At 49.2% G+C, this 18,203-nt stretch overlaps 1 protein-coding gene across 1 annotated transcript; it reads right to left on the reverse strand.

The window, feature by feature from the left end:
- Positions 1–1,284: 1,284 nt before the first annotated feature.
- On the reverse strand, positions 1,285–4,972 carry LOC123443398 (syntaxin-22-like). Its single transcript, XM_045119744.1, has 7 exons — positions 4,557–4,972; positions 3,886–3,979; positions 3,016–3,155; positions 2,262–2,336; positions 1,863–2,020; positions 1,655–1,755; positions 1,285–1,575 (listed from the first exon to the last, which is right to left on the reverse strand). The coding sequence occupies exons 1-7, from the start codon at positions 4,754–4,756 to the stop codon at positions 1,510–1,512; spliced, it is 834 nt and encodes a 277-aa protein (XP_044975679.1). The 5' UTR covers positions 4,757–4,972; the 3' UTR covers positions 1,285–1,509.
- Between the last annotated feature and the right edge of the window lie 13,231 nt (positions 4,973–18,203).

The following is an 18,203-nucleotide window of genomic DNA, read 5'->3' on the forward strand; positions in this document are numbered from 1 at the left end:
ACTCCCGCGTCGCGTGGGAAAGCAGCCTCACGTGATTTGCCATTGCAGGCTGCGTGGTGCTTCAATGCAGCACCGACAGTGTCCGGCAAGCTCCATTGCAACTCCGACCAAACTCCATTGCAGCGAGCGGAGTTTCAATGCAACACCGATGCTCCGATGAAGTTCCATTACAACTCCGACGGAGCTTCAACGCAGCACAGGCGCGTCCGCGAAAGCTTCATTGCAATTCCGACGGAGCTTCAACGCAGCAAGGCGTGTCCGGCGAAGCTTTGCAACTCTGATGAGTCTTCATTGCAGCCCGGCGTTGCTCCACTGCAGCTACGGCGGTGCTTCCAATAGCTTGAAGGCAACATCACCGGAGTTGCGGCGCCCACGTTGGCCCTCGCCGCGGTCGTCGTTGCAGCGCCCGCGTCGCTCCATTGAAGCCTCGGAAGGCCATGTGTGATGCTCAATCGCAACTCTGGGAGACCGCTCCATCGACCCCCATGTCACACACCCCCGCGGGGTGGTCCAACGAGAGCATGGGCGATGAGGAGAGGCGAAGCATGCGGATGGAGGTAGAAGACGAAGTAGTTGGCCCTCGCCGCGGTCGTCGTTGCAGCGCCCGCGTCGCTCCATTGGAGCCTCGAAAGGCCATAAGCGATGCTCAATTGCAACTCTGGGAGACCGCTCCATCGACCCCCACGTCACACACCCCTACGGGGTGGTCCAACGAGAGCATGGGCGATGAGGAGAGGCGAAGCATGGGGATGGAGGTAGAAGACGAAGTAGAAATGGATCTGGTTGGGAATAAAAAAAGAAACAAGAGAAGAAGTCCATTGGAGCCTCGGAAGGCCATGTGCGATGCTCAATCGCAACTCTAGGAGACCGCTCCATCGACCCCCACCCCCACGGGATGGTCCAACGAGAGCATGGGCAATGAGGAGAGACGAAGCATGGGAATGGAGGTAGAAGACGAAGTAGAAATGGATCTGGTTGGGAATAAAAAAACAAAAGAAGAAGCGTAGGTGTGTGACGTCGATGCGTGGACCACGCGTGGCGTGCGGAAGACCCAGCTGAGAGAAATCAGCCAGTTGATTCTAGACATTTTCATGCCCGTCTCCATCCTCTTACATAATTTTAGTTTCTACTGCCCATTCTGCGTCCACGTCTCATCACACTTTCCTTGATAATTCTCAGATTTAAGGTGCCCTTTTGATGTCTTCCTTCAAAAGAAAAAAAAGACTTACTCATCTGGCACCACTCGCTCAGAGATACATCACAGATATTGACAAGGTGAGCACATAAGAAACACAGCACTAGAGTCAAACGAAGCGAGTATACTCGATTACTTATGTAAACCATGCATTCCAGACACACACACCATCACCACATACACCACCATAGCACAACCTCCAGGAGGAGACCTGGATATATATTCCTGACTGACTGCACAGCAAAATAAAATTATGAAGGAATTTGAGCGCTAAGCATGAGCAGATTTTGGAGCACAATGCGCCATCCAAATTGCTAGGCTGCAAGGACTATTATCACTATGAGCAGCACCACCCCGAAAATAACCATCAACAGGCATATCTGCAAAAGGGAAATCAGGGTCCCAGTTAGAGAACAGATATGGAGAATGTTAAAACCAAGTGTGGAATACTGAATATACCAGAGAAGAGTTAGACTTTTGGGTTTTAGCAGCTTTTGAAAGCTGGCCTTTTGCTTGTGCAGTCGCAGCAACAGAATTGTCGAGATGATTCTCAATGTCATCTGCAATACGAGGAGAAATAATACAATCAGATAATGGTGGGAAAGTAAACAGTATTGCCCTTCAACATATGGAACTCATATATCAGCTGAAAAAAGGTATCACAGACCGATCATTGCTCCTTGATCATGGACTAGCACAGCAAGATCTTTGAAGATCTCGTTTACTTCAGTGATTTGGTATTGAATCTCTTGTATTCCCTGGTCCCTTTCCTCGATGATGGCCTCGTTGAACACAATCTCATTATCCAAGAAGACTAACTCTTGTCTATATAGTACAATAAAAAGGTTAAAGTTCGTGCCTTACTCGAGACATCAAATCATTAAGGTTAAGAGTAACTTATAAACACAGGAAGGTTCAAGTTCCTGACAATAAAAAAAAACATTTCTTGTGCATAAAGTAGGCAAGATATGTTTTCCAAGTTTACAACAAGAATACGAAGCACAGAAGGATACAAGATAATTAGATCGATGAAACACACCATATAAGAATAGTATTATCAACTCACCTTCTTGATTCTAGAAGCTGTGTGCGCTGCTCAGCCAACTTATCAGCACCGTTATTCATCTCGGTTGAATTATAGCTGCAAAGAATTATTAATCCTAGATCAGACCTTTGGTTTCAACAATACAGAAAGCACTTGAGAAACATTTTTAGTAAGAGAAAACAATCTCCAACAGGAAAATTCATACATGGCTGTTTCCATTTGGAAAAAAAGGAAAATCGGAAAGCTCAGGGTAGGCTATCACACTACATGCAGCAGAGCACATGGCTATATTCTCAGGTGGGCACTTACAGACATTAAGAAAAGTAGGAGTAATTGAAACATAGTAAAAGAATTCATGTATACCTTAAGAATGGTTATAAAATACTGAATAAGTATAGAAGCCCAAACATACAAAAATATGATAACAAAAAACTTTGTTGTACCCAGACAAAGACTGCTAGATGGTTGTTTATTATCTGAAGCTAAGAGAACTGATATGGAAAGACACATCACTATAAAGTAATTCCTATGCTACAGTATATCGGTGTGTCAATGGAAAAGCATGGTAAATAAGATCAAGAATGCATGTTCATCCTAAAAATGACGCATAAACTGGAATTGAACAGACTATTCTAGCAGATGAGGTTAACATACTACCTAGGAGAGAGTATACAGTATTTCAATAACTATAAGAAGTCCCCTGTTGTTTGAAAGCAAAAAAAGAAACAAGATAATGCATACAACAAAAAGTTAGAGAATCTGAGTAGAATATTACCTCTGTGGTAGACCTGCTTGAGTAATAAAAGGTGCATATGCAGCTTCTCTCTCTACCGCTAATCGCTGAGCTTTCTGAAACTCTTTTAGGACTGCTTGGAAATCCTTTGCTAGCTTCGCATCAGCAATCTTTTTGGTAGCCTGTAGTTTAAAACATAGTCAGAATCGCATTGTGTAGAAAATAAACCAGAAGCCCATATGGAAGAGCAAATACATCCAAATAAATAAAGCCACAGAGGAATGAAGATGCAAAGATGGAAAAACTAATATCAAGTGAAACACCATATATGATAAATTTGGGTACCACATTTGATATTGTATTCATGATACCAGCAATTACTGGCAAAAAAGTTCATGGACAGTATGCCACCATGCTAAAAAAAATCATGACCATGAATGTTAAGAATGAAGGAAAACCTTATTAGTTATCTACCAAAGGAGTCTAATTTCCTAGTGCGTCAGCACAAGACCATTGATATTTGAATACCAAATTCTATTTGAGGATTCCTATCAAAATACATGAATTGGAGAGTTTAGTTACCATGACTAAACTCCAAAAGCACTGTTACTTTCTTATGTACTTGCAAACAAAAACAAAAAACAGTTGCAGGTTCTGTTTAAGTGACAACATTACAACAGAACAGATGGTAAGAATCAGCTAGAAAAGTATTTATTTATTATTTTTTTGTTATTAATGAACTAAAAGTAACATCCAAGCTAAAGTACATGACTAAGAAAAGATTCAAATTCTACATGGTATCACTCTTTTGCATGCTCCGACAAATGAGGGAAAACAGTACATAAATGCTTCTAACAACAAAGGAAATATCAAACAGAAATATGTAAGTAGATCAAAGGGATAGACACATACACTGGCTTCAAGACGATGATCCGCCTCACTAGCTTGCTTAAGCTTCTCCGATGTATCCTTCACAAGTTGTGTTATGTGTGCTCGTGTTTTGTGTCTGCAAGCAACGGCAAAACTGATAGTTAGACGCCTATCATAACAAATTGAACGGGTGCCAGAAGAAGGTTTATTGAACGTTTAGTATAGTTAACATATTAAGGGCTATAACACAGCATGAACAAGTTATAAATGATATAAATCACATGAATTTCGGAAGAAAGAGCGCTAAAACATTTCATTTGATGTCACTGATGATGGGTCTATTCATTCAGTGATTCGCCCAACTAACCTATGCGCGAAGGTTCGTCAAAACGTAAAAAAGACGAGATAACTTTAAAGGCGTGGTTAATTTGACGCCCTGCAGAGTAGGCGGAAAAAAATGGGGTGCAATAAGCCCTAGGCAATCTCCGACACAAAGATATTGATTGTTCGCACGCACGCACGCATCCAGCAAACAAACATAACCTAAATCGGGATCAGAAATCGAGCCGCAGAATTCTCCCCCCAATCCCGCGCACGCTTCCGAAATCGTCACAGCGCCCAGCCCGGGATTGCCAAATCCATCCCGCAATCGAACCAAAACCATCCTGGAAACGAGGGGAGGGGTGCTAGGCAGGGTAAAGACGGCGGCTCACATCCTGTCGCGGAGGTCGGGCGTGTCCTTGGGCGTGCCGAGCGTGTTGACGAGGCGCTGGAAGGTGGCGACCGCCGTGTTGATCTGGAAGACGCCCGACGCGACGGCCTGCGAGGCGCCGGCGCCGGCCCCCGCCGCCCGGCCGTTCCTCCGCGGCGTCCCGCGGACGCCGTTCCCGGCCTCCAGGTCCTGGAAGCTCATCCCGTCCGCCGCGAATTGACCGATCGGCGGCTGGCTACCGGGGACTCGGCGAAATTCCGGGGAGGATTTTGTGGGGGAAGAGGTCGCGGCCGGCCGAAAAGGGGAGGGATTTGGGGCGGGGGCTGCGTCGCCTGTGCTCCGGTGTCACGGTTTGGTTTCGTCTCGTGGAGTTTAATTGGAGATTCCGGGGTACGTACGTACACTCGTGGGGGTAGAGGGAGCAAGGGGAGTTAACTTATCGCGGTGCTGTGCCTGAGCTGGTGTTTGGGGCCAGGCCAGGCCAGGTCGGGTAGGGAGCTGGTTTTGTCGGGGCGCGTACGCGGCGTTATTCGCACACGGTCGCACGCGCCGGCTAGAGGAGCGGATGGGGCGCGGTGAATTAATTATTACTATTAGCGTGTTAACAATTGTCTTAATTATGTTTTACAAGTCAAATTGTTTGACGCACGCAAACTCACCCCCACCTGTGGTTGAATGGATAATTGTATCTGACACATGTGATAAGCAATCCAACCCCTCGGTCGCGAGAAGAACATCGGCTGGGATCCCCCCTCCCGCAAGCGTCGGCGGGAAACCCTAGCGCCCACCTCCTCCTTTTCACTGTACCTCCTTCCCCTCGCCGCCGCCCCACGTGCTAGCAGGCAAAGCCCGATCAGCTCGGGCGGCGGCGGGGCCTCCTCCTTCCCCCGCCTGACGCTGGATGGCGCGGGCCATCTGGGTCGGACGACAACGCAACGTGAGCTCAGGGCGCGGCGGCGGCAGGTGCGCATGCTGCTTGCGGCGGCGTGGAGTGACTGATGCGGATAAGGGGTGTGCACTGACCTCGGCGGCGGCGGCCCTGTGTTCGGCCTAGATCTGACGCGGCTCAGTGCGTGGGGCTTGGGCCCTGGTGGTAACGTGCTCCAGCTCACCGCAGGGGCTGGCTGGCTCCGGTGGGCGGTCCCTGCTGCGGCGCTGCCTGGTGGTGGCGGGTCTGCCGCCCCCTGCCAGATCCGGCCCTAGGGGGCGTCTGGAGATGGCAGGTGTCACGGGCTCGCCGGCGTTTGCACGTGGTTAGGTTAATGGCTCCTGCGTGAGGGTGGCGTCGTCGTCGCGTAGAAGGTGTGTGGAATAGCGGGCTTGCAGACTGGTGGTGTTGCGCCACCGGTTGCGTGGGGATGCTCGGCGAGGTGGCTCCGAGCGAAAGCTTAGACGGTACGCCGTCCGCGGACGTTGTTTTTCCTCCTTGGGGGGGGGGGCGTTGTGGAGCCCTTCCTTGCCCAACACCTTCGGACCATGGACATCGCGCGAAAGCCTAAGACTCCGAAGTGAGTCGGGTGACTACGTCGTTCTTCCATGTCGCTTTACCCCCTTGGGCGTTGCCTTGAGGGTCACTGGCCTCTTCCGTGCTTTTCCGGAGCTGGACACACACGACATCGGGGTCGGCAGCTGCCCAATTGGCAATGTGGTTGGCACGACTTCTTGTGTGGTTACGATGGCGGCTTCGGACGTAGTTGGTGTGTTGTTGAGCTTTGGTAGTCGGTCTCATCCGACGTGTTCGAAGGGTTGCCGCACCTCACTTTGTCTTCCTGAAGTCGGAGCTGCTGAGGCGGGGCCTTGCGGCGACGATGACGCGAGGCGGTTGGCTGGTTGTGGCGCTCGCTCGGCTCAGACTCAATGTTTTTCTCCTACAATGCACGTCGACAGAGTCGAAGCTGTCTGGTAGTTGGCGCGTGCGGTTGACTGTTTGGCAGTGACCGGCGTTGGCCTCAGTGTTTGCTTGCGGTGAGGCTATATTTATGGTCGTTGATGGTGGAGTCGGAATCGCCCTTGGATAGGTATGATGGCGATGACACTGGATTGTAGCCTCAACGGTGTTATCTCCTCGGCGACGTGTGTGTGTTCTTATGCGGGTTGCCAGTTCGCCCTGTGTATATTGTGTGAACGTGTTGTAACGATTTTCGTCCGATTTTTCATTAATCAACCGGACAATGTTCTTCTTTCTTATTAATAAGATGAAGCAAAGCTTTTGCCTTCATTTAAAAAAACAATCCAAACAATTTAAAAATATATATATTCAAATCACCAAGGTTTAAGTGATACGACTTTACACGTACTTGTACTTTCACATGATACGCCGACGACTATGAAGATTGTTGTGCTAACTCGTGCACTGCAACAGAGAAGCTACGCGAACATATCCTCTTCAAACACAACCCACCCATTGCATTGACTAGCGCCTCAAGCTCCATCTAGGAGACTCGGCATCAGACTCTTTTTTTTTGCGAATGAAAGTATTTCATTGATCAATCAAAATAGTCTTTCTTACATATGATATCGATCTCCTCCGGAGTACTACGCAGCCACACCGCAGTGCGTTGTTTGTGATGACCGAAGTGGGCAAGGGCATCAGCAGTCTTATTCCTACTTCTTACCACATGTGATATGACATGTTCACCCACCTCATCTAAGTTCCGTTTGATCTGTGTCACCATGGTTGCACACGGTGATCTGTTGAGGCCATCTTGGGTAATCATCCGAGCCGCAGTCAAGCAGTCTGTCTCGATGATCATCGACAGTTCACTCCAAGCTCTTGCAATGGTTATCCCCTCCAAACAAGCTGCCAGCTCCGCCTCGAGAGGTGATGAGCAGGATCGGAGGTAACGACAGGAGGAGAAGATCACATGGCCGCCCTCTCCCCGGAGGATCATTCCTGCACCGCCAGTATGGTTGTCAGCTTTGAGAGCCCCGTCCACGTTCAGTTTTGTCCAACCCAGAGGTGGTGGAAGCCATATTTCTTCCGGCACTTTTGTGTTCCTGCTTTCCTCATGATCTGTTGTAGATCTCCCCTAGTGAGAGGTGACCATATTTCCTTTGGCCATATCGGTATTGGGGTACTGCTTTAAGCACAACAAGGTCTCAATGTAACTGGACAGAAATCTGGTGGAAGCTTCAATAGGCGGGGCCTTTTTGCCATGGGTCAGATCGTTGTGGACATGCCAGCTGCGCCACAGGGTCATCAGCACAGGTAGGCGCTCCTTAGGCCCGCACTGGTCCAGAAGGTGGAGGAGCCATTCCGCACCCGTGTTTCTTACCTCCTCTAGCTTCGGCATCCGCCACGACTTCGCCATGTCCCTCCATAGACGTTGGAAAGTGTCCTCTCGCTCCAATCCACAGATCACACAGGTATCCGTCACCCCAATATTCCGGCGATTCAGATTAGAAGCAGTAGCAAGGGAGTTCGTGGCCACCCTCCAAGCAAAGACTCTCACCTTCGGGGGGGCCTGGCATCCCCACAGTGGTTTCCAAATGGACCGAGTACCATCAGGTACCCTACTCGACGACGACATAGATGATCTGTATTTTTCATCATGAGCAAGGTGATAGGCCGATCGTACCGAGAACACCCCTCTAGGGTCTGGAGCCCATGCAAGGACATCCTCCACAATCCGATTTGGAGAGGCTTTGATCGCACAGATAGCGTGGACATCTACTGGTGCGAAGTAGCAATTGAGGCTCTCCATGTTCCATCTACCGAAGTCATCCATCAGTTCAGACACCCTTCGCAGGCGGCAGTTTCCTCTGACTGAAATAGGGCGATAAGAATGCGGTCTAGGGATCCATGGATCTCTCCAAATGCGTATTTGTTCACCATTTCCAACACTCCAGATGAGGCCCTTTTTAAGCAGCTCTAAACCATAAGTAATAGCTTGCCATGATGGTGATGCATTTCCTGTAAACACCGTATCTTCCAAGACTCCATTAGGGTAATATTTCGCCTTGATTACCTTTGCACATAAGGAGTCTGGTCTGGTTAGGAGCCTCCATGCTTACCTCGCCAAAAGTGCTTGATTGAACAGCCGGAAATCTCGGAATCCAAGTCCCCCTCTACTCTTTGGTTCGCAGACTTTATCCCAAGCTTTCCAGTGTGTTTTCCTCTTGCCTTTCTTAGCTCCCCACCAAAAGTTTCGGACTAGGCGGGAGAGGTCCTCGCAGACAGAGGCAAGCAGTTTGAACACCCCCATTATGTATGTCGGAATCCCCTGTGCCACAGATTTAATCATAGTTTCCTTCCCAGCTTGAGAAAGCGTGTCGCCCCATTCCATTATTCGCTTAGTGAGACTTTCTTGTATTTTTTGAAACTTGCCCCGGTTCATCCTACCATCAGGAGTTGGTAGCCCCAAATATTTCCCTTCGAACTCCTCTTTTTCAACGTCAAGGATATGGCGCACCTGGAGTTGCATCTCTACTCGGCATGCATCACTAAACTGGATAGAGCACTTCTGGGTGTTGATGAGTTGCCCGGTAGCTAATGCATACCTTTGGATGACACTTTTAACAAACAAGGCCTGATCTTAATTTGCTTTAAAAAAGAGTAAGGTGTCATCCGCAAACAGAAGGTGGGACACACCAGGAGCCCTTCGACATACTTTTACCGGTGCAATGTTGTTGGAAGCTACTCCTTGCCTGAGTAGGGCAGACAGACCGTCAGCAACAAACAGGAAAAGGAAAGGGGACAAAGGATCACCTTGGCGAAGCCCCGGGGAAGGTGTGAAGGAGTCTAAATAACTCCATTGAACTTGACCGAGTATTTTACGGAAGTAACACAAGCCATGATCCACTATATCCATTGATTAGAGAAGCCCAGCTTTGCCATTGCTTGCCGTAAAAAACACCAGTCAACACGATCATATGACTTTGATAGGTCGAGCTTATAAGCACAGAAACTATTCTCAGGGCTTTTCTCTTGGTGCATGAAATGTAAGCACTCGAAGGCCAGCAGGGCGTTGTCGGTAATCATCCTACCTGGAACGAAGGCGCTCTGAGCAGGTGATATGATCTCATCAAGAATAGACGCAGCCGATTAACCAGGCACTTAGCCACAATCTTATATATCACATTGCATAAGCTTATAGGCCTGAAGTCCACCAGCCGAGTAGGGTTGGGTACCTTCGGGATTAACACGATGACCGTCTCATTGACATCCTGGGGCATCACCCCTGTACTAAAAAAGCTCTTCACCGCAGCAATAATATTGACCTTCATATCAGCCCAGTTTTTCTGAAAAAATCTCGCCGGGAATCCATCCTTCCCCGGGGCTTTGAGGGGCCCTATTTGGAACAGGCTATCCGATATTTCCTGATCTGTGAACTCCTTGCACAAGCTATCATTCATTTCTAGGGACACTTTGGGTTCAAAAAGATTGACAAGGGGCTCTCTTATCAGGGTGTCGTCGGCTGTGAATAGCTCCTGAAAATACGAGTTGACCATGTTACTCATCACCTTTGGATCACTATGGGCTACACCTTGCGCATCCACTAAATTTTTTAACTTTGTTCTTGCGTGCACGCTAGACAGCTTTACGGTGAAAGAACTTTGTATTCTGATCACCATCCCTCAACCAATCCACCCTAGACCGCTGCATCTAGAGGAGTTCCTCCCTATATAAGAGTTCATTCATATGATCTGTTATCTGCCGAATCTCATTCCTGTCTGCATTCATATTAAGGAGTTCCTCGAGTCTTGACCTACTCGGTATAGATTCAGGCTCCTGTTTCTTTTTACAAGGTGGCAAAATATGAATTTTTGTTTAGATGTATCTCTAGCACCCCATAAAAATCGATTCTCAAACACACATATAAAAGGTGCTATAAACTGTTTTTATGGTACGAAATTTCCTCGACCAGAATAACACCGTAAATGAAACTGTATTTCACTATAACTTTTTTTTTCCTTCCGTCCTGGTGAAGCCGTCTCCGGCCACGGCGTGCCTCACCTTGGCGCCCCAGCTCGCCCCGGTGCCACCCGCCTCGTTCACGCCTCGTCCTGGCGCCACCCGTTCCCGACCATGCATGCAGTGCAGGAGCCCTGCACCGCCCGTTCCCGATTAAGCTCAGGACTGCCCGTCCCCGATTGAGCTCGACACTAGTCGTCGCCGCGCGTACGTTCCCCTCTATGGCCACGCGAGCTCCCCTACCCTGCCTTGCTCTTCTCCGGTGCCGCCCCGCCCTGATTCAGGCCGCAGGTGGACTGCTCCATCCTGTCCGTGGACGGCCTTGTCTTAGTAGTGCAGTCGAGCTGGCCGCAATTCGGACCGACAACGACAAATTTCGGCGTGCGGCGGCTTCTTCCGACATCCGTTGACTGATTCCGGTGAATTCCAGGTAGATTCTGGTTAGTTCCGCGGCAGCGCGTTTGCTCCGACGAGGTTTGACCAGTTTACGGGTTAAACTCTATACTGCCTCCAAAACTGCACATATAAGGTTTTCGCGGATTGATTTACCGTGCCCCTTAAAAAGTTTATGGGTTGAACAAGTTTTACAGGGTCTTCTCTGCGTCGTTTTCCCGACCGAAACTGTAAACACCTCGTTTATTTACGGATTTAACCAGTTTACGAGGTCTGCTAGAGATGCTTTAAAGATCGTGCGTCCATGCATCCATGAAAATATGAGATGAATGGACGCGGTACATCATTTAGAGTCATTTGGATTGAATTGTTTGTCTTGTAGGATCTTATTATATGGAAAAACTTTTAATAATAATAAAATATGTACAAATGTTTAATAATTCTAAAATAGCTTTGAGTCTTTGACCTCATGGAAAATAATTTGTATGTTGTACATGAGCTTCCTATCTTCCCGTTTCAACAAACTCACGTGAAAACTGAGAAGTTGTATTTGTATATTCAAGTTGTTTTTCTCCCAATGTGATTCCACATGATCAACTGGAAAATCATACAGTTCCCTTGTTCCCATATTTTAAGAACCATATTTTCCAAAAGTCGCTTAAGGTCATCTTTAACGTTGTGGTGACTCGCCATAATCCTGTCTCATAAACTGATTGTACATGTTTTCTCATTTAGTTAATTGCTTCTATATAATTAAAAATTACAGATAAAACACAATTCTGCCTTATATATTGGGAAAGTAGGGTCGATATCAATCAATTGTAATAAAAAAATGTGTTCCTATTCATGTTTTTAGAATGTAGTCATTATAATATGTCTAAACATGCTGTGTAAATTGATGTATAATTATGAGAAAAAAGATACACCACTTAAAATTATGTTCGTGTTCACCAAATAATATTAAGTACAACTACTTTAAGCACATATGAGTGATTGATATAGTGTTTTGCTTCAAGCAACGATGTATAATTAGAAGAATTCCAAACAATCGATGTCTTGGATAAAAAATCTTAATCAACTCATGTTTATATTGATATACAGATAAATAAGAAAATAAAAATCTCACTTCTACAAGAAAAAGTGGCTTATTAATTAGGAGATAATAAATATAGTTAAGGATCCATAAACCAGGTTTAATATTTGCCTCCGACTATTGGATGCACACTTATCAAAATTGATTAGAAGGAACAATTTGGATCAATGGCACAGTAATCAAGTCATATAGTAGAAAAGGTCTTACACTTGGAGACACGAGACTATGGAAAGAAGGGAGGAATGTTAATCAATGAGCTAATATTGGTAAAAACAAAATACTACTTCCTTCGTCCGAAAATACTTGTCATGGGAATGATGTATCTAGATGTATTTTAGCTCTAGATATATTTATTTTTATCTATTTATGCGACAAGTAATTTCATATACTTACTACGTAGTATGAATAGCTGCGTTTGGGGGTGTCGTGGGTATAAGACTGACAGTAGAAGTGTAGGGTACGAAAGGATGGGCAGAGCCTTAGCTACGGCGAGGATGTATGAGTTCAGGCCCCTCTACGGTGGAGGTAAAAGCCCTACGTCTCAGTGCTCTTGGGAGCTTAGTGTCGAGTGGAATATAGGATTACAGTAAATGCCAACCCCTGCACCAGTGGGGAAGGGCAGCTTATATAGAGTGCGCTGCCCTTCATAATGACCCGGTGGACAGGGGTGGAATAGTGGTGAATAAATGCCTACGTTACAGGTAACGTGAGTCTTAAACGCTAATAATGACATATGAAAACATATGACCGTTGTCCTCCTGGAAGGTTACGATGTACAGAGTGGAATCCAGTCGATACGTTAAATACGCTCCGAGTGCTCGTCACCGACTGGATGATGGGGGAGTCCTTAGTTCAGTCGGAACTGTCTAAGGGCCTTGTCCTTTATGAAGGGTAGTTCCTTGGGTAGGACCTATAGGGCAGGCCTATGACCCTACCCTGGGACTATAACCCCATCATTAGTCTCCGAATGGATCGGGGTTAGAACAATGAAGTGATGTCTGGAGTATGGATCCGACTGGTATGGATGTGACTTTGGCGTTTTTTGCCTCGATCCATTTTATCCTTTCAACCAGTGATTCAAGTGAATATACCAGTGAAACAAACCGTCAGGGACCGAGTGCTTCCGGTGAATCTTTCGATGTGACTGGTCAAACTGACAGCGGCGGATTTTCCGGGATCCTCAAATTTCGGTTGTCGCGCGCTCAGCGGGGATGACGACATCGCCATCGAGTAGGTTTTGCCACCTCGATTACCGCACATTTATCTTCTCCACTAACATCACAGCAGTCGGTCGGGGAGATAAGATTTCGGGTCCACCTGTTAGTGACCCAGTCGGGAGCTTATTTAAGCCCCTCCGGCGGGATTTCTTGTTGCGCTGCTCATCTCCCTCGCATTAACCCCGCTCCTCCCGCAGCTCTCCGCACGACCCAAGCCTCCTCCTTCCTCTCCTCCTCTGCGGATCTGTTTCCTTCGCCATGACGAAGGGGCAGACCAGCAAACTCGAGTCGCAGAAGAAGAAGAAGGGGGCGGCCCCTGCTCAGCGGCGACAGCGGGCACTGCCGGCGGGTTGGATCCAGGGGGATTTCCTCCCCTCCACGGTGACGGAGGACGACTTGCTGGAGCTGGTGGAGCACGACATGATCGTCAACAAGTCGTGGAGGCTGCCGGAGGGCGAGACGGAGCCGACGCCGAAGGAGGGGGAGCGCGTTCTGCTGCTCAGCCATGTGTTCAGGGGCTTCTCCTTGCCTCCCCACCCCTTCTTCCGAGGTATCATGACTTACTTCAGGGCGCAGCTCCATCATTTTCCTCCGAACGCAATAGCTCACCTTGTTGCATTCGTCACCCTTTGCGAGTGCTTTATTGGATGCCCCCCCATTGGGGGCTCTTTAAGTACGTCTTCTCCGCTAGATCCCAAACCATCAAAAAGCTTAGCCAGTCGGACGATAAGACCCATCTCCTCCAGCTCTGCGAAGGTTTAGGCTTCCAGAAGAAAACAAAGAGTAGCTACCCCCTCTCCAGTTGTCCGAGTCAGTTAGGAACTGGCAATCGACTTGGTTCTATTGCCAGGACATTGCTTGTCCGAATGCTTCGAGTGGGTTGCCACCTTTCAGCCTAGACCGTCCGGGCCCTCCCAGGCAGCTTGCGCTCTCTAAGGGGGAAAGGATCCAGATCCAGCCTTTGGTCGACGCACTGATAGCCGTCGTCCGTAAGGGAGTCACCGGCACGGACCCGCTGGAGACTTTTCTGGGTCGGCGCATCCAGCCCCTGCAAGCCCGACACCACGCCATGTGGCACTACACGGGGCCTTCGGATTCCACTCGGTCTCATCCAGAGTGCGTGACCGGGGAGACTGTGAGAGCGTGGGTCCGCGGCATCACAGGCGCATGTGACAACCCTGAAGGAGCCCGGTGGGTGAAGCCCTTCCGCACCGACAATCCTCCTCCGAATGAGGTGAGCATATCTTGTCGAGTGCTTTTAATCTCCTTAGACTTATCGCTTTTCTTGTCCCGCCGCCTAACGTTGCCGACTGCGTTTTGTGCACGAGTGGACCAACTGGTACTCTGCTATCACGAACGGGAATCCAGCTGAGGAAGAGGAGGGCAGCCAGGAGGGCAGCGCAGATAGCGCCGAGTACGTCTCCGACAGTGGGGAGACGGAGGAGGAGACGAAAGAGGAGGAGGAGGAGGATGGGGAGCAGAGCTCGCCGCCTCCACCACCAGAGCACCGAACTAAGCGTCGTCACGATCCCGCTGCTCCGCCGGCTCCTCCAGCGGCCTCGAGTGCTCCGCCAGCCCCTCCCGTGGCTCCGAGTGCTTGGAGTGTGAAGAGGACCAGGGACGCTGTTGCCGAGCCCTTAGACCAGCCGTCCAAGGTGGCCAAACCTAGTGGGCCTAAGCCTCGGAAAGCTTTGCCTCGGATGAGGATCGTTGTTCCAGTCGCCTCAGCGTAAGTGTCTTGTTCTCCCATCTTCCTTCAGTATCTGATTGAACTCATGCTTATCCATCGAGTGGATTTCACTCAACAGAGCTGCTACCTCCGCCACCTCTCTGCTGCGCCAGGACGATGATCCCATGGACACGGATAACGCCGCCATGTCCCAGCAAGGTACGTTGTCACGACTCCGAGAGTTTGTATTATTGTTTCGCGAGTGATGTCTTTAATCTTGCCCTTTTTCTATAATTTCATGTTGTTCAGTCGGGCTTCCTTCGGAGGTGATCCATCTGGAGGACGACGACCAAAGGGGGTCGGGGCCAGCTTTGGCGCCTGTCCTTGAGGTTGTCCCATCTGCTGCTGCTCCCACCATGAACGTGTCGCCGACCGAGACGGTGCCGCCGACTGAGACGGTGCCCCTCACGGCGGAACCGACTGGAGCGTAGCTCAGGATGCCCAAGGAGTCTTTTGTCGTGCCGGGTCCGTCAACTGTTCAATATGACGCCCGACACCTCCCGGAAGACCAGGTGGGGGCCGCCAAGGACGCCATGGTGCAGGTGGAGTTGATGGTGGGTGACGCCAAGGGAGTGTATGACTTCATCGCGTCTTTGTACAAGAAAAGCTTGGAACTCCGGGACGATATCCGAGTAAGTGCGCTAGTAAGTGTTTACTTTCCTGTTGTCACCCACTGGGGGTTTCAGTGATATACTCGGATACAGTAGGATGATTTTGCAGTGGGTTCACTCGGATATACTCGGATACAGTAGGATGATTTTGCAGTGGGTTCACTCCGAGTGAACCCAGTGGGTGTTGTCCCCGAGACTTCTGTCGAGTGCTTGCACCGGCAGTTGTCTTTATATGTATTTTCCGTGACCTGGACAGACCAGAGCTGATCTGCCCGAATGGTACCAGTCGGGGCACTCCGGGTGCACCCACTGGGTGTAGTCCCCGAGAGTAGTGTTACTCAGGTCGGGTAATGGGAGTCTCATAGATTCGTCTGTTTGCCATGGAGCTCAATAGGGCCGACCTGTTCGAGCTTCATGCCAGTGGGGTCACTCTTAGTGAACCCACTAGGTGTAGTCCCCGAGACCGCTGTCGATTGCTTGCATCGGCAGGGGTCTGAAGAACTTTGAGCTTTAATTGTTTTGTCATATGTGTCGATACTTTTTCCTTGTTGAATGTGTCTAATCTTCCCTTTGCGCTTATTCGGTAGAAGACTTGCGAAATGGGATCCGCGTACAATGCTCTGAAGGCTGAGAAGATTCAACTTGCTGCGGACTTGGAGGCGGCTGTGAATGACATGGCTGGTCTGAAGGGGGCTCTGGCTGACCGAGAGAAGTCTTTAGAGGAGTCCTGGGAGACCAACAAGGCATTGCTAGCCGAAATTGAAAAATTGAAGAGTCAAAGAACCGAACGGATGGGCCAGCTAAAGTTGATGAACACTCGGTGCATGGCGCAGGAGAAGTACGTCAGCGACTAGGCAAGGAAGATGGTTGCACTGCTTGGTGGTAAGTTTTTGCCGAGTGATTCTTGACTTTGGAGTTCACTCTGCGCTTACTTTCTGCTTGTCTTTTCTTTGCAGACTTCTGTCGGGACGTTGAGGCTGAAGCAGCCGACATTGAACGGTCGGTTGTTCTGAACGTTCCACTCGGCGACGAAGCCAACCGGGACTTGCTTCGAGCGCATATTCGCCTTAGCAGAGTGGGATCTTTCATTGGCCGCCTGAGAGAAGTCATCGGACGGATCGGCAAGGAGCTGTGGCCCGAAGACGATTCCCGGCAAGAAATAGATGGGTTGATGACTCGGCTGGAGGACGTCCCGAGCAGAGTGCAGGCATGGAAGAAGTCTGCCGCTCGTTGTGGTGCGGACATGGCGCTATCTCTGGTCCGAGTGCACTGCAAGGAAGCTCGTGAAGAAAAGCTGAAGACGTTGCAGGTCGCCAACACCAAGAAGCTTCGATTCGAAGATTTCATGGAGACCTTCCTCGACATAGCCACTCGCATTGCAGATGGAATCGACCTTGACACCTTTGTGGAGCCTGCCAGTCCCGATGACGCTTGAAAAACTTTATGGTGAACGCACATTTACCTCGGTATGTCGAGTGGTATCTGTATCAAACTTTGGCCACTGCTGTTGGCCGTCACATTCGTGGTTCGGTGTGGATAAGCTTGATTCACACTGAGCCGACTGATCGCAGATCCAACTTTGAATTCGAATCGGATCTTTTGCTCTTCTTTCGCTAAGTTTTTCTTTTGACTCATGGTTTTTGTTTGGCGTTTCTTGGTGGAGCCAATGGCAAACATGCGGAGCATGTAGTTGTCAGTTGTCTTCACATCCACATGAGCCTCAATGAGGGTCTGCCAAGCCTCTGAGTGCGCACTCGGAGCGAGCTTTTACTTAGGCGATTCTGGGCCGCGGCTAAGTCTCCGAGTGTGACTGTTAGTGCGCACTCGGAGCGAGTTGTCACTCATGTAGTTGTTAGTTGCCTTCACATCCACATGAGCCTCAATGAGGGTCTGCTAAGCCTCCGAGTGGATCTCGAGTATACACTCGGAGGAAGCTTTTTTACTTAGGCGACTCTGAGTCGCAGCTAAGTCCTCGAGCGTGACTTTTCGTGCACACTCCGAATGAGTTGTTACTCATGTAGTTGTCAGTTGTCTTCACATCCACATGAGCCTTAATGAGGGTCTGCTAAGCCTCCGAGTGAATCTTGAGTATACACTCGGAGGAATCTTTTTACTTAGGCGACTCTGGATCGCAGCTAAGTCTCCGAGCGTGTCTTTTAGCGCACACTTGGAGCGAGTTTGTACTTAGGCGATTCTGGGTCGCAGCTAAGTCCCCGAGTGCGACTTTTAGTGCGTACTCGGAGCGAGTTTGTACTTAGGCGACTCAGAGTCGCATCTAAGTCCCCGAGTGCGACTTTTAGTGTGCACTCGGAGCGAGTTTGTACTTAGGCGACTCTGGATCGCAGCTAAGTCCCCGAGTGCGACTTTTAGAGCGCACTCGGAGCGAGTTTGTACTTAGGCGACTCTGGGTCACAGCTAAGTCCCCGAGTGCGACTCTTAGTGTGCACTCGGAGCGAGTTTGTACTTAGGCGACTCTGGGTCGCAGCTAAGTCCCCGAGTGCGACTTTTAGAGCGCACTCGGAGCGAGTTGGTACTTAGGCGACTCTGGGTCGCAGCTAAGTCCCCGAGTGCAACTTTTAGTGTGCACTCGGAGCGAGTTTGTACTTAGGTGACTCTGGGTCGCAGCTAAGTCCCCAAGTGTGATTTTTAGAGCGCACTCGGAGCGAGTTTGTACTTAGGCGACTCTGGGTC

Source organism: Hordeum vulgare, chromosome 3H (assembly GCF_904849725.1).
Source record: "Hordeum vulgare subsp. vulgare chromosome 3H, MorexV3_pseudomolecules_assembly, whole genome shotgun sequence".
In the NCBI taxonomy this organism is placed as follows: Eukaryota; Viridiplantae; Streptophyta; class Magnoliopsida; order Poales; family Poaceae; genus Hordeum; species Hordeum vulgare.

Bases quoted from the DNA above. Each gene is read 5' to 3' on its own strand.
- LOC123443398 (XM_045119744.1), bottom strand. From the start codon at position 4,756: ATGAGCTTCCAGGACCTGGAGGCCGGGAACGGCGTCCGCGGGACGCCG. The intron at 3,980-4,556 runs GTGAGCCGCCGT...CGTTGCTTGCAG, and splicing joins CCCGACCTCCGCGACAGGAT to ACACAAAACACGAGCACACA. The intron at 1,576-1,654 runs GTATATTCAGTA...TCCCTTTTGCAG, and splicing joins AAAAGTCTAACTCTTCTCTG to ATATGCCTGTTGATGGTTAT.